A 16182-nucleotide genomic window follows, 5' to 3' on the forward strand; every position below is an offset into this window, starting at 1 on the left:
CTTTTAATTGTTTTATACTGTACTGAGTGTAGTAAGTTTGGTAATTCATAGTTCTACCAAATTACACTGTCGATTGTTATTATTTATTGATGATCAGTAAAATACAAATTATATCAATTTATCAGTAATAACTTTATTAAAAAAATTGAATACCAACTTGAACCACTGGGAATGCTTTCTGCCGAACTGTGATGTGGATTTGAGACACAATGGACATTTGTTTGAGGTACTACTTTCACAGCCTGACTATTGTCTCCTTTTAATCCTCTTACTCTATGAGCTAAAGATGAAGTACCGCACTAAAAAGATAAAGAAATTAAAAAAATAATTCATATACCTGGTTTATTACACAAACAGTATTTTTTGTCATTTTACTAGCTTTGTACAATACTTAATTTTTTATGAACCTGGTCTCATCTCAACTCTCTTTGTTCAATCCTTCTGCAATCTAATTTGATTTTAACTGATTATCACAAAACTGTGTCTGTCAAATTCAATTATATACTAATAACAACTTATACTACATTTGTTGCAGTTTACTAATTCTAAAACTTAAATAAATATACACTCTTTTTATTAAATAGTTCCGTGCTAGTTTATAATTTTTAACAGCAACCAAGCATTAGATTTCTAATATGTACACTTTGTTAACACAGTTACAAAGAATGCATGTAAGATTTAAAATAATATTAATATTATATCATACAATAATAATAATAAAAAAATCTTTATTTGTACAAATTATTTAGATAATTTGTACAGATACAAATATATATGTACGTTCAATAATTTTATATAAAGCCTACAATGTTGATTTAGAACATATCTTACAATCTCATGTCAATTTTATGTACTCAGATATTTTCCACTTCTCATTTTGAATCAAATTGCAATTGCCAGTTATTAACAATTAAACAACAGAATAAGAATAGCAAAGGCTAGGAAAGCATTTAGTCGAATAAAACATTTATTATGTAGTAAAATGGAGACAGATTCAAGGAAGTGTTTTGTAAAATGCTGTTTGGAAGAAATTTCAGTATGGATATAAAATATAGATACTACGACTGTAAATAATAAAGGCATTGAAATGTGGTCCTGAAAGAGACTAGAGATGATTAAATGATCTGACAGAATGAACAATTGAAGAAGTAATAGAGAAAAAAATGGAAAAACAAGAATAGAAGCTTAATCAGAACAATTCAGAATAGTAAAGGTAACTAACTGAGATAAATGAGAAGAAGGGTTGATTAGGATAGCTGCTATAAGGATCAGTAGAAGGTATAAAATGAGCTGCAAGAAAAGAGTAAAGATTACACACAATTCAAAAAGTGGGAGCTATCAAGAACTAAGATGTTCAGCTGAGAATAAAGAATGGATTTAGAAATGGTGTGAGGCATCTGCTTCAGGGTAGACAATCATAACCATGATGATGATGACAAGATAATATTAAAAATGAAAATTGCCTTTTTATGACAATACTGGAGTTATTTTGATTGTTTCAAATAACTTTAATAGTATTTGAATGGAGTTATAAGGTTATCTATTTTGATTCATTTGAATTGCATGTTAATTATTCATATTTTGCAATTTAACAATATAATTAACTGCAACAACCTAGTAAGCAAAATTTCAATAATTCAATATATTATCTGTGACATTAGATGATTGTTGTTATGTAAACTACAGCTACTAATCAAATAATTTCACTTGCTTCAATAAATAAAGCTCTCATCCATTTGATAAAGATCTCTCATCTAATATCCAAAAAATTCATAAATTGATTGATTATCAAGTACATAAAATATATTAAAATTAAAAAATAAAGTGAATGGTTGTAAAATTAGTAAATAACAAGGTTTAAAATGTTTAATAAATGAATACTATAAGCATTTGTTCTTAACAGTCATGAGATAAGTGCATATGTAATATTTACCGAAGAATGCAATGTTACAAGCTCGTCTTGTTCAGCATAGTCTGAACTATGGCCAGGAGAAATTGCTGGTTCACCGCCCTAAACAAAATGAAACCAAATTTATTTAAAATATGACACTCAACAAGTTCTGTCTCTTACATACAAATACACATAACAGTTTTTCTATGACATAATTGTTAATTAATGAAAAACATGTAACCAAAAAAAACCTCACAATTTTAAGATGCATACATAATTATTATTCACCTTAGAACACAATGTAAATGAAACATTAAATATGAATATCCATTTTTATCTCACAGAATGAGAATAACAAGGTTAATTTAAAATTATGTTTATTTATAAAGGTAACAATTTAATAAATCCTAGTAATACAAAGTACTAATTTAAAGCTAATAAACCTTTACAGAAATAAAATTTTCCATAGTAAAAACAAAAAAAGCAAAATCAATCTTTTGTTTATTTTTATGGAAAATCTAATATTTATATAATTTAAATTTACAATCTTCTCTTTTTAAGAAATAATAGTAAGGTCCTGAATAAGTTAATAAACTGCATTTTTCTCAAGATAATGTTTTTGCTAAAATGGAACATTTCAGGAAGTAGAAACCTGGAAGATCAAGGACCTAAATTAAAATTTTAACAGCCAAAGGTACATTATATTTAACTAATGAATTTGTTCCCATAAATAATTAAACTGTTAGGTTTAGAAGTTTCACTGCATGATGCTGGAACCTATAATTGTCACCATAAAAGACACTATTAGTTCTGGAAAAAGATAATGCCACTTAAAAGAAAAACAAGATAATATTCAAAATAAATATTATATTACAGATAAATGATACTATAATCATCAAGAGGTAATCATCATCACAAGAAATCCTTTGTCATTCTCTTACACCAATGATAACTCCTTTACAACTTTAAATTAAAAAAAAAATTAACAATTGGTGGAAAACATTATAAAAAAAAAACTTGTGCAGTTCTGCTCAAGAAGACAACTATTTGTTATCTGAATATATCTAATATGAAGTTACACATTTTCTAACTTTTTAAGTTAAGAAGAAACATATCTAGGGCATGTGATAAAAGTGTATTTGTGTATAAAAGTATACATTACTTTTCAGCTCATTTAATACATCGGTGTTATATATTTATATATTTTATAATGATCATTATGTGTTCAAAATGTGTTGAGATATGATCTATTTCTGAATAAATAATATCTATGTTGCTGTTAACATAGTGTGTGACTTTTTCTGTGAATTAGTTGACTAAAATTGACTATGTTGATTTTTTTTATATTGTACTGTACTGTATAGTGTACAATAAATTTATTTATTTTTTGAAGAAGTGAATCAATAATTAACAATCAATGATGTTTGCACAAGGGTGGATGATAATTTGGGGAATTATTGAGATATTAAGAGTGTTTGTCATATTTTAACTTCAGAAATTTTGAAAATATTTTTTTTGCTGGTTATTGGTTTTATTTTGGAGTAGTTAGATAAAGAATTTCTTATCAGTTGATCAGAGAATGTTACAGCTAGCAATGTTATTTTCCTTTAATGCTGGTATAATTTATTTTTTTCTATTTAATATTTTTATTACACTGATCTAGTTTTAGGTTTTTTTTTCTGTTAATAGGCTTCTACAGTTTAATAACAATATTATACACATATGAATGATATGTTATGATAATATATTAGATATTACAATTTTAAAACAGTAATAATTGCACATGTATTTCATTATCTTTAGTATAATAAGTTAGCCATGTTTGACTGAAAACATTGCTTTTTTCAAGTAAGTTCATCAATTAGAATGGAACAAATAATAGAATCATTTTATTAGCTTGTGCAGAACAGAGGTGTGAAGGTAGAAAGTAAAAGGGTAATAAAGTTTGTAGAATTCCTTTCTTCATTTACTTTAGAACTGTAACTCATATTACCCACCTGTTTTTGACTAAAAAATTAATAGTTATCACTTACTGGTATCATAGGTGAAACTAAAGTTTCACACGTTATCAAGATTTACTGCTTTCATTTTTAGTTACAAGTTAATATACACAACAAGAGAATTTAAATTCTACATAATTTTTTTGCTACCTTTTTCGTTAAATTATAAAAAATCTTTTTTATTTATCTACATAAGCCTCGCCACCGCATAAGATCTGCAGGCTACTTTTAAAATTAATGAGAAAGGAAAAATTATGCACTTATTTTCACTTAAATACTTCAATTGGAAGATTTGGTATTAGTAAAAAATAAACAACACCCACATTCACACATTTATTTATTAATGTTATTATAAATGGATAAATAACTACTTACAATTGGTAAGCATTCTAGTTAGTCACCTTCTTCTTCACTTGCATTTATCTATTTTCAGATCCAGAATCAGGGAATTCATCCTCTTCGTTTTCACAGAGGATATCATTATCCCAACCATATTATTTGAAGTTGAACATTTTTTAAAGCTTTTAATCACTAGCTCTGAAGATATACTTTCCCATGCAGTCAATTCACAAACAAAGAGAAAAAGATGGTATTTTAATTTGTCCAGTGAATGTAAATGATTGATCATTGTTTGCCATCCAAGAAGAAGATTCTTTCAGTCTGTCTTTAAAAAGGATTATTAATTCATACATTTAGAGGTTGAAGGAGAGAAGTTAATCCTTGAATAATTACTAATTCAAAATTATTTTTCAATAACGTATTTTTCACATTTTCGGTTAAATGTCTTCAAAAGCTATCAAAGATGAGCTTAGATTTTATCTTTTGCAAGCTTTTGAATTTATGAAAACACATCAATTTCAACCATTCAAGAAGTATCCATCCATTTTCATTACACTTAAAAATTATCCCCTTTGGGAAAATTTCTTTTGACAAAGTTTTTTTGCTTGAAATTAGCAAAAGGTGGAAGTTTTGTTCCATCTGCTAAAATGGTGAGCAAATCTGTACACATTTGTTTTTCGCAACCACGGATTTCAATAGGAACACTTCTTTCACTAATCAAACTTATAGTTGAATTCTGTGGCATTTCATGGTACACGTGTTTATTGCTATTTGTAATAGTCAAAATTGAATTTTTTGCACAAGCCAATAACATATCACTGAAATTCTATAATTTTTTCTTTGTATGCATCTGGCAATCTTTGACAAACAGTGATTTATCTTCATATACTAAAATTAGTTGAAACCAACAACTGCTAGCTGTAAAATTCTAAATATTACCTGCTAAAGTTGTTTTCTGTTATTTGTTTCACCTTTAAATTGGATATCTCTTTAGAAACTGCAAACATTTTATGTTTTTTCTTTAATAAACAAAGATAGCTCTTGTTCTAATTCGGGGAATTTTCTGGATTTCAGTTCACAAAATGAATAAGTCTTTTAGAAGAAATGCCAAGCAATAAATCATTTTTCTTTCACCTATCTCAAATAGACTTATCGATGTCATATATTTTTTCCAGTTGCTTGGTTTCTGATAATTTCAGCTTCTGAACAACTTTTAATTTTTTGGCAATGGTAAATGAACAAAGTTTTTTTTTTGCTTGAAAAGATAACTTTTAATCAAAAGGTATGTTTTAAAAATGAAGAGTTATGTGACGAACATGACGTGTATACAAGTTTGAAATCAACTGAGTATTGAAAGATAAATGAAATATATGAAGGAAGTTCACTTGAAATGAATAAAACTAAAAACTGGAATGTACCGTACATCCAGAAACTCATTTCATTCTACGTATTTTGTAACAGAATAAGTAACTAATAACAGAGACATGATAATACTAACCCTCGTACTCTACTTCTAGTGGCAGAGGCAGGTATTATAATAAACTTTATTTTTGTCATATTTGACATTGGCTTGTAAAATAATAATCAATTATAATAAATTGTTCATGCAATAATAATCATTCAATCATTATAATGATTCAAAGAAGACCCAGATCAGAAATTTTAAATTGAAATTATGAAAAATGCTAGGTGGCTTATGTGAATAAATATTATGTGAAAAATATATATTTATTCACATAAGCCTAAAACTCTGAACAACCTAAAACTCTGAACAAGATAACTAAAATACTAATATATATTCATAGTAAGATCATCAAGATGTTCCATCAACGTTTGTAAAAGATAATTATAATGTGATTAAAATGAAGTATAAAATAAGAACATTATTAACAATTTGAATATTATTGTTTCTCTTCACTATATATTTTTTTCTTTTTCTTAATAATTAAACTAAATTTGATAAGATTGTACAGATAATACATTTATCAGTTGAGAGAAATTATGACAGAGCTTAATATTTCTCTTTTAATTTAATATTTCAACAAAAATATATTAACTGATGTCAGATAATGTTGTATAAACAGAAAAGTACTTAGAAAAATAAAACAATATAAAGATAATTAAAGTTATTCATTCATTTATTTTATAGGTAGAATGTATTTTGATAAAATTAGTAATGAATGTATCTTTTGATAATTGTAACTACACATAAATTAAATAAGAAATCTTTTTTATTTTTTAATTCCTTTCACTTGCTCACTTGATATTCAAAAGACATTAATTTCAGGTAATACTTAAATTCCAGTTTTATTTAGAATTTAGTTTAGTATCTAAAATTTATTTACTATCTAAAATCTACTTCTATAGGATAATAGATTCTTTTCTCTTTAGCCTCTGGAACCACCGTAATGTATTACTTCAGAGGTTGAATGAGGATGATATATATGAATATAAATGAAATGTAGTCTTATACAGTCTCAGGTTGACCGTTCTTGAGATGTGTGGTTAATTGAAACCAAACTACCAAAGAACACCGGTATCCATGATCTAGTATTCAAATCCGTGTAAAAGTAAACTATCTTTACTAGGATTTGAACCTTAGAACTCTTGACTTTGAAATCAGCTGATTTGCGATGATGAATTCACCATAGGATAATTGATTGTAGTCAGTTCTAATTTGGATGATTTTTTCATTCAGAAAATTAACACTTATATTGGGAGTTGAGAAAAAAATCCCATTAGAGCAGCCAGCAGTAAAAATCCTAATACTACGAGATGGAAACATATTTACATGAATGAAATATATCATATAAAATTTGCAACTGAATAGTCAATTATAGATAGTGAGTAAATTTTAGACACTAGACATAAACTTAAACAAATTAATAAAAGAATAATTCATAATCTGGATAGAATTGGATAAAAATCAATCTCTGTAGTCTAAAATTTCACTCCTGCAGACATAATTTGTTTTTATGAAGCATACAGAGTGATTTAATGTTGATTCTGATTCTAAGAAACTATGCAAAATTTTAAAAATAATGATACTGGAGCACCAGTACCAGTTTCTTCTCTTCATCAAGAAAAGAATTAAAATTAATAATTAATTTTTAGAAAAAAGCTAACTTTTTTGTACTTATTTTTAAGTCAGCTTACAATACAGTATATTTGATGCATTATGAGATACGAGAATAGAAATATAATCAAAAATTTGTTAAATATATCCAATAATGTGTTCTTAAATCTAAACATCTGTACCTCTATGGAAACAAAAGTACATTCTATATAATATTTTAGTCACCGGGTCAAAAAGAGCTAAATTACTTTGTCCAATATTTCACATTTGTATTACTTGTATAGTTAGTTCCATACTTAGTTCTACATTTATATAACAGAGACAAGAAAATTTTTACTTTACATTGCTTTGTCTATCAAATTTATTAGGTGCTATTAAGCTTTAAACAATATACATATTATTTTTCTTAGCAGATGCAGTATAAACAGGACAGAGCCTAATATATGACTGTAGCCCAATGAAAGAAGACACCTGAGTCTGAAGAAATTTTATAACCAACAGATGAAAAGAAAAATGTGTATGAAACAAGTTAAAGATGTTTTATGTCATTTCCTATATAGCAAGAATTCATAGTATTCTAAGAAAACAGCTTTTTTTGATTTTTTTCATTCAAGCTTTATAACTTAGCAAAAATAATTCTACAAAATAAGTTAACATATGTTAAATAATTAGATTTTATGTTTACTCTCGTCAAATTTAAATTAATTTATAAAAGTGAGCCATGAAAAAAGTTACCTAGTAATTTTTTTCTTTTTTTTATCAAAAGTGAATAATTCTATAACAGAAATTAAAAAATTTCATCATTTATAAACTTAAATTATTCATTTAAAATTGTTCATTGAACATTGTACACTGAGCACGTTCACTAAACACGGGTAAGATGGTAGTTCCAGTGAATTTAAGTTAGTAGTTCCATTAATAACTGTTGGTGTCTGCAAGCAATTTTTTTTTTTTAATTATAAAAAAATTATTTCTGTGATAAAATGTAGAAGCCATTGTATAAAATATAACTTTTAATAATACTAAAAATACATTTAACATAAATATTTGTTTCAGTTCTAAATACTACACAGCATATATTATTACTGTAAGTGAAATATGATCTTTATACATCTACAAGTTACTGAATGAAACATTTTACTATATGTTTATAAAAGCAAAATATTTATCATTTCAAATTATAGCAGATTATTAATTTAGACCATTCGTTCTCAAAGTGGGTGATAACACTACCTTGTGGGCACTGGTGGCCTTCAGGGGGGGGGGGATGGTGGAAAACCCACAGAAAATTGTGGGTGTTCAGGTGGTCTAGGAAGTCAATGGCTGATTAAAAAAAAGTATTTCAAATTAAAATGTAAAATAAAATGTAAGTTTCAACTCAAAAATAATAAACCCTAACCAAAAAGCCTGAAATTTAATTACAGTAAAAAAATCAAACTCCATATTTTACTATAAATAAACTATATATATTTAAATGTTACATACTTAAGTTAAATATAAAACTGCTTAGTTAAAATTAAAAAACTTGAGGAAACAAAAAAGAGTGAAGAACTACATCTTCCTACAGTTTTCTGAAATTTTAAATATCTTTTGCTGTTTAAATCAGTTCTTAATAAAATAGTGTAAAACAGAAACTGTTTTTAATCATGTTTACATTATCTATTTTTATAACAGTTGTTTAAAAAATTACAATAGGTATCAGAACTCAGATATCTTCATTTGTTAGATGATTGTAGTAATACATTACTTACAAAAGTGAACATAAAAACTTAAGGAAGAAAGGGATAGGCTTATTATTAGAAAAGCAAAATTACTTCTTTATTTCTCCTGGTTAAGGTAGTCCATTACTATTCAGGTAATAAACTATCCACTTTAATTTGATCAGACAGTTCTTAGTAACCGTGTTTAGTCCCTATTTTTAGTAAAATTATAATATAATTGTATTATAATTATAATAAAATTATATTTTTTTTTAGTAAAAGAATAAATATCAAACATAACTATTTCATTATAAAATGAGAATAACCCCCTTCAAATCAATAATACATTACATATATGATTAAGTCATGTTAAATCTCAATTCAATAACTGATGCTAAAATTTATTATATTGGTATTGTTGTTATTTTATGTAATGAAAGAACAGATGGAAATGGAAAAAATGGGTTCAATTTTATATGAAATACAAAGGTATCATAAAATAGGGCTGAGAGGAATGTAAAGAAATATCTTCATACAGACAAAATTATGATAAATTTAAGAAATTGTATGGATGAAAATAAATGAGTAAAAAAATGCTCTGTAAACTTACATTATAGTTACGTAATCTGTGGTACATTTCAGGATCTATCTGTTCAGATCTGCTGGTTTCCATTGATAAAGATGATAAACGAGAACTGCAACAACATTAAATAAAATAAATCTTTAACAAACAAAAAAGAGTAGAAATGTGTACTTGTAATTTAGTAGGCATACAAGGATGTCATGTGGTGTCCACATCAATTTCTTTTGACTTTTGAAAATGAAGAAATTTGCACACAGAAAGAATATTATATAAAGAGAAATATATATTTTTTTTTTTAGAGTTTTGGTTTCTAAATGATTACCGAAATGAAGGTATGAATATTTAATTCTATTAATTTTCTTAAAAAATAAAACTATTTATAAAAATTATTTTATGGAATAAAACATTTTATTCTTACTGCAATCGTAACAATTGAAGCAACCCACATAAGAAATAAGTCACTCTCAAAAATAGATTAGACATCAATAAGCATACTACACTATTCTTATGTTGCGCATAAGCATAATAACCAAATGATATTCTGTCACTCAAGTAGTCCAGTTATTCTATTCATTATACAGATAGACTGATATTATGTACATCATTACACTTAGCGAAAGCAATTTTTTGTTGTTTTCATTTATCTTAAGTTTCACTTTTCACAAAAATTTAAATGTCTCTGGCATCTCATATACTTTACATGTATCAATGAAAACTTAGGAAATATAATGTAAAGTAGCAAATTAAGGTAAATTTTCTTAACAAGATATTAAATTAGGATTATGCAGTATATACACTACCTTTGTTCACTACGATCGAACAAAATTTTGTTAAATAATTAAAAGCAGAATAAAAAATTAATGAACATGTCCTCTTGACCTGCATAAATCGAATCATCTACTGAATATCAATCAATCCAGTTTCAACAGTACTGTTGTATTAGCAGAAGGTTAGATAAAAACTCAATTTAAAAATGCTACACATCTGAATGTTTAAAATATTATTTTTCTTTAGTGTTATATAATAAAAGTATCTAGTCACTGAATTTAAAGTAAACTATTCTACCTCACTTTCTACTGGACAGTTTAAAAAACTGCCTAATTATTCGTTAATAAATTAAGCATAGGCTAATTAAAGATAATGCTAATTACAAATTATGAATAACTAAATCAGGATTTTTCTGTATTTTGTTAGACATATCGATTAATGAAAATAACCAATGTTTCATCAGGTAGTCCAGGTTATTAAATTCATCCAGATAACACAAAAGTTTTTAGTAAATAAACTATTAATACTTTATTTCATTAAAAATATTTTGATATTTTTCCTCATAGTATCTTGGAAAAAGAGTCATAAATCACTTCACTGGTTTCTTCCTTTTCTGACAAGCACTTCTAATATGTTTACAATAAATAATTGAATATATTGTCAATATAATGTATTACTTGTTAAAGTTAAATTAATTTTTTTTATTGATTTACAAATAAAGAAACAGTAGAATTAAATTAGAGTTATTACTAACACTATCTTAACTAACAAATAATACATTAAGAACTGAGTAAAATTACAGCTAAATATAAATAATTATGTGACTTCAGAGGCCTACTATAGCACAATATTTTTAAGTTAAAATTATTTTTGTCATTACACATAGGTTTAAAACTTGTCTCCAACAAGATGCCTCTGAATCAAAATAGAGACAAAAATCCTCTAACAACTTCCTTATAACAGTTGAACTATCTGAAGAGTATCCTCTTGAAAAAGACTCAACAACAGGCCAACAACTTGATAAAAAAATAAGAAGTCTAAGCCACATCGAAATAGGCATGACCCTCTTTATAATTTGGTCAAGTAATAACTACTAATAACTGTTACTATAATTAAAGAATAGCATAAACCAAAAAAACACCTTAAAAACTACAAAACTGTTTTAGATGTGAATGTAAGAATATTTGTTGCTCACTAAACAAAATGCAAACAATGTCACTTCATGCTATATTAAAAAGATATAGGAGAGATTCAGACAAAAATCAATAAAGTAACGGACTACGTACTGACTATGTGTATTACGATAAATGATAAAGTGTAATTATAATATTTTTAATGTAACATACCAAACACTTTGAACATCAGAAGCTGCATAATCACCACTCTCACGATTTCGGGCATGAGAATTAATAAGAGGTAAGACATTAGGTGGATGTGGTAACAGAAGTCCTCTTTGATGGTGAGGTAAAGAAATATCACCAGCACTACGTAAAGATATTACTCCACTTTCTCCAGCACGACCTTCTGCTCTAACATTTAATGTGAAACACACTCTATAAAAAAATAAATAAAAAACAGCTTTCAGTACAATAAAATTGTAAAAGATCACATAAATGATTAAAGATTTATTGAAAATTTATTTGAATTTGAAATAAAGATTTATTTATTTATTTCAACATTTTTCAAAATTTTCTGACTATATCATATCTGAATTCAATAGTCATAGAATTATCAAATAGTAATTAGACTATACAAGGAAATAAGAGTACAAGATGGGTCTTGAATAAGACTGTAAATACAAGGGATATTTTTACAGTCTTAAGGTCTTGAAGTTGTAAGGGTACAACTTCAAGCCCCTTCCATAATATTTATAATATCTTGCGGAGTAGCTCGCAGAAATTGGAATGTGTGGAATCAGATAAAATGTCAATGCCTGATTCATGATTAACAAAGTTTCTGTAGATAACAATAGTTAAAAAAAATGTTTAACAAGGTTTCCTGTGTACTACTGACATTTATTATTACATTATGACTGTAGCAATTAATGCCACTTAAAATTTACAATAAATGTATTTTTTTTTTTTGTCTTCAGTCATTTGACTGGTTTGATGCAGCTCTCCAAGATTTCCTATCTAGTGCTAGTCGTTTCATTTCAGTATACCCTCTACATCCTACATCCCTAACAATTTGTTTTACATATTCTAAACGTGGCCTGCCTACACAATTTTTCCCTTCTACCTGTCCTTCCAATATTAAAGCGACTATTCCAGGATGCCTTAGTATGTGGCCTATAAGTCTGTCTCTTCTTTAACTATATTTCCAAATGCTTCTTTCTTCATCTATTTGCCGCAATACTTCTTCATTTGTCACTTTATCCACCCATCTGATTTTTAACATTCTCCTATAGCACCACATTTCAAAATCTTCTAATCTTTTCTTCTCAGATACTCTGATTGACCAAGTTTCACTTCCATATAAAGCGACACTCCAAACATACACTTTCAAAAATCTTTTCCGGACATTTAAATTAATTTTTGATGTAAACAAATTATATTTCTTACTGAAGGCTCGTTTCGCTTGTGCTATTCGGCATTTTATATCGCTCCTGCTTCGTCCATCTTTAGTAATTCTACTTCCCAAATAACAAAATTCTTCTACCTCCATAATCTTTTCTCCTCTTATTTTCACATTCAGTGGTCCATCTTTGTTATTTCTACTACATTTCATTACTTTTGTTATGTTCTTGTTTATTTTCATGCGATAGTTCTTGCGTAGGACTTCATCTATGCCGTTCATTGTTTCTTCTAAATTCTTTTTACTCTCGGCTAGAATTACTATATCATCAGCAAATCGTAGCATCTTTATCTTTTCACCTTGTACTGTTACTCCGAATCTAAATTGTTCTTTAACATCATTAACTGCTAGTTCCATGTAAAGATTAAAAAGTAACGGAGATAGGGAACATCCTTGTCGGACTCCCTTTCTTATTACGGCTTCTTTCTTATGTTCTTCAATTGTTACTGTTGCTGTTTGGTTCCTGTACATGTTAGCAATTGTTCTTCTATCTCTGTATTTGAACCCTAATTTTTTTTAAATGCTGAACATTTTATTCCAGTCTAAGTTATCGAATGCCTTTTCTAGGTCTATAAACGCCAAGTATGTTGGTTTGTTTTTCTTTAATCTTCCTTCTACTATTAATCTGAGGCCTAAAATTGCTTCCCTTGTCCCTATACTTTTCCTGAAACCAAATTGGTCTTCTCCTAACACTTCTTCCACTCTCCTCTCAATTCTTCTGTATAGAATTCTAGCTAAGATTTTTGATGCATGACTAGTTAAACTAATTGTTCTGTATTCTTCACATTTATCTGCCCCTGCTTTCTTTGGTATCATGACTATAACACTTTTTTTGAAGTCTGACGGAAATTCCCCTTTTTCATAAATATTACACACCAGTTTGTATAATCTATCAATCGTTTCCTCACCTGCACTGCGCAGTAATTCTACAGGAATACCGTCTATTCCAGGAGCCTTTCTGCCAATTAAATCTTTTAATGCTCTCTTAAATTCAGATCTCAGTATTGTTTCTCCCATTTCATCCTCCTCAACTTCCTCTATAACACCATTTTCTAATTCATTTCCTCCGTATAACTCTTCAATATATTCCACCCATCTATCGACTTTACCTTTCGTATAATATATTGGTGTACCATCTTTGTTTAACATATTATTAGACTTTAATTTATGTACCCCAAAATTTTCCTTAACTTTCCTGTATGCTCCATCTATTTTACCAATGTTCATTTCTCTTTCCACTTCTGAACACTTTTCTTTAATCCACTCTTCTTTCGCCAGTTTGCACCTCCTGTTTATAGCATTTCTTAATTGCCGATAGTTCCTTTTACTTTCTTCATCACTAGCATTCTTATATTTTCTACATTCATCCATCAGCTGCAATATATTGTCTGAAACCCAAGGTTTTCTACCAGTTCTCTTTATTCTGCCTAAATTTGCTTCTGCTGATTTAAGAATTTTTAACATTCTCCCATTCTTCTTCTACATTTTCTATCTTAACTTTTTTACTCAGACCTCTTGCGATGTCCTCCTCAACAATCTTCTTTATCTCCTCTTCCTCAAGCTTCTCTAAATTCCACCGATTTATCTGACACCTTTTCTTCAGGTTTTTAAACCCCAATCTACATTTCATTATCCCCAAATTATGGTTGCTATCAATGTCTGCTCCAGGGTCAGTTTTGCAGTCAACGAGTTGATTTCTAAATCTTTGCTTAACCATGATATAATCTATCTGATACCTTGCAGTATCGCCTGGCTTTTTCCAAGTGTATATTCTTCTATTATGATTTTTAAATTGGGTGTTGGCAATTACTAAATTATACTTCGTGCAAAACTCTATAAGTCGGTCCCCTCTTTCATTCCTTTTGCCCAGCCCGTATTCACTCACTATATTTCCTTCCTTGCCTTTTCCAATGCTTGCATTCCAATCTCCAACTATTATTAAATTTTCATCTCCTTTTACGTGTTTAATTGCTTCATCAATCTCTTTGTATACACACTCTACCTCATCATCATCATCATGGGTGCTTGTAGGCATATAGACGTTAACAATCGTTGTCGGTTTAGGTTTTGATTTTATCCTTAATACAATGATTCTATCGCTATGTGTCTTGAAATACTCCACTCTCTTCCCTATCTTCTTGTTCATCACGAAACCTACTCCTGCCCGCCCATTATTTGACGCTGAGTTAATTACTCTAAAATCCCCTGTCCAAAAGTCGCCTTCCTCTTCCCACCGAACCTCACTAATTCCTACTATATCCACATTTAATAATGTGGATTTAAATTTATTTAAAATAATTTTAATAAATATATATAAAATAATAATTCAAAGATAAACAAGATTAGATTTAATAAACTAGTTTCAACAGATCACTAAAATTGATTGTAAAATATTAATTTTACACCAGAAGAAAATTGGTTGGATAATGGAAAGATATTATTGCATTTTGATGATATTTAATAGAGGATGATAGCAATACTAGTTGACTTCACTGCAGTTTGAAGCAGAATAAATAACAAAAAGAAACACGTGCAATGTAAATCAGAATCTTCTTGCTCCCAAGTAGAAAATTGGAAATCTTGATCGTTCCCCTGCTACACATATATAAGATAATCATTTTCACTTTAAAAATACAATCTTCTGGTGTTCACTAGGAGATCCAAAACAAACTAAGAAAGAAACCTACAAATGTAAGACTTTGTGCCCTGAGAAACAAATTTAAGAATTTGTTGGTCCAAAATTGCATTTTAAACCTGTAGATGAATTTACTGAAGACAAACTTGAGTGGAAAATCATGATCAATGGTTTAATGAATAAAACTCACTGATAAATCACAAACTTTATGTATAATTTGTATTTTTATGTAAAATTATATACATGTTAATGTAACATACTTCTTAATTTTTATGGTAAAGATGTGGAATTTATTATTTCTTTATAATTTTTTTTTGTTATATTTTATTTTTTATTGCGTTTTTTAAATAAGATGATTAAAAAGTCTGATATACATAACACAATTATTAAGTTTTAAATAAATATTTTGTAAGTAACCACTTCAAAAAATCTGTTTTGAAGTGCAATGAATTGACAATTCATTGTTTCTTAATATCTAAAGTTTTATTTTCATTTATATACATTTTATTATTTATTGTTTTTTTTTTAAATTCAGAATATAAAACAATATTATTTTTTCTTGTATGTTATCTTACTATTATAACGTATTTTATTTTATTTATACCACAATACAATT

The 16182-nt window shown here is 27.6% G+C and overlaps 1 protein-coding gene across 1 annotated transcript in view; it reads right to left on the reverse strand.

Annotated features, from left to right (window-relative positions):
- Nucleotides 1-16182, reverse strand: part of LOC142321280 (uncharacterized) — a 305947-nt gene that overhangs the window by 11843 nt on the left and 277922 nt on the right. The window contains exons 9-12 of the mRNA XM_075359277.1: nt 11704-11910; nt 9617-9701; nt 1934-2011; nt 158-299 (exon numbers count right to left, since the gene is read on the reverse strand). Of these exons, the coding sequence (XP_075215392.1) occupies nt 158-299; nt 1934-2011; nt 9617-9701; nt 11704-11910 (512 nt within the window). The remainder of the gene's footprint in view (nt 1-157; nt 300-1933; nt 2012-9616; nt 9702-11703; nt 11911-16182) is intronic.

Source organism: Lycorma delicatula, chromosome 3 (genome assembly GCF_047948215.1).
Source record: "Lycorma delicatula isolate Av1 chromosome 3, ASM4794821v1, whole genome shotgun sequence".
Lineage (NCBI taxonomy): Eukaryota > Metazoa > Arthropoda > Insecta > Hemiptera > Fulgoridae > Lycorma > Lycorma delicatula.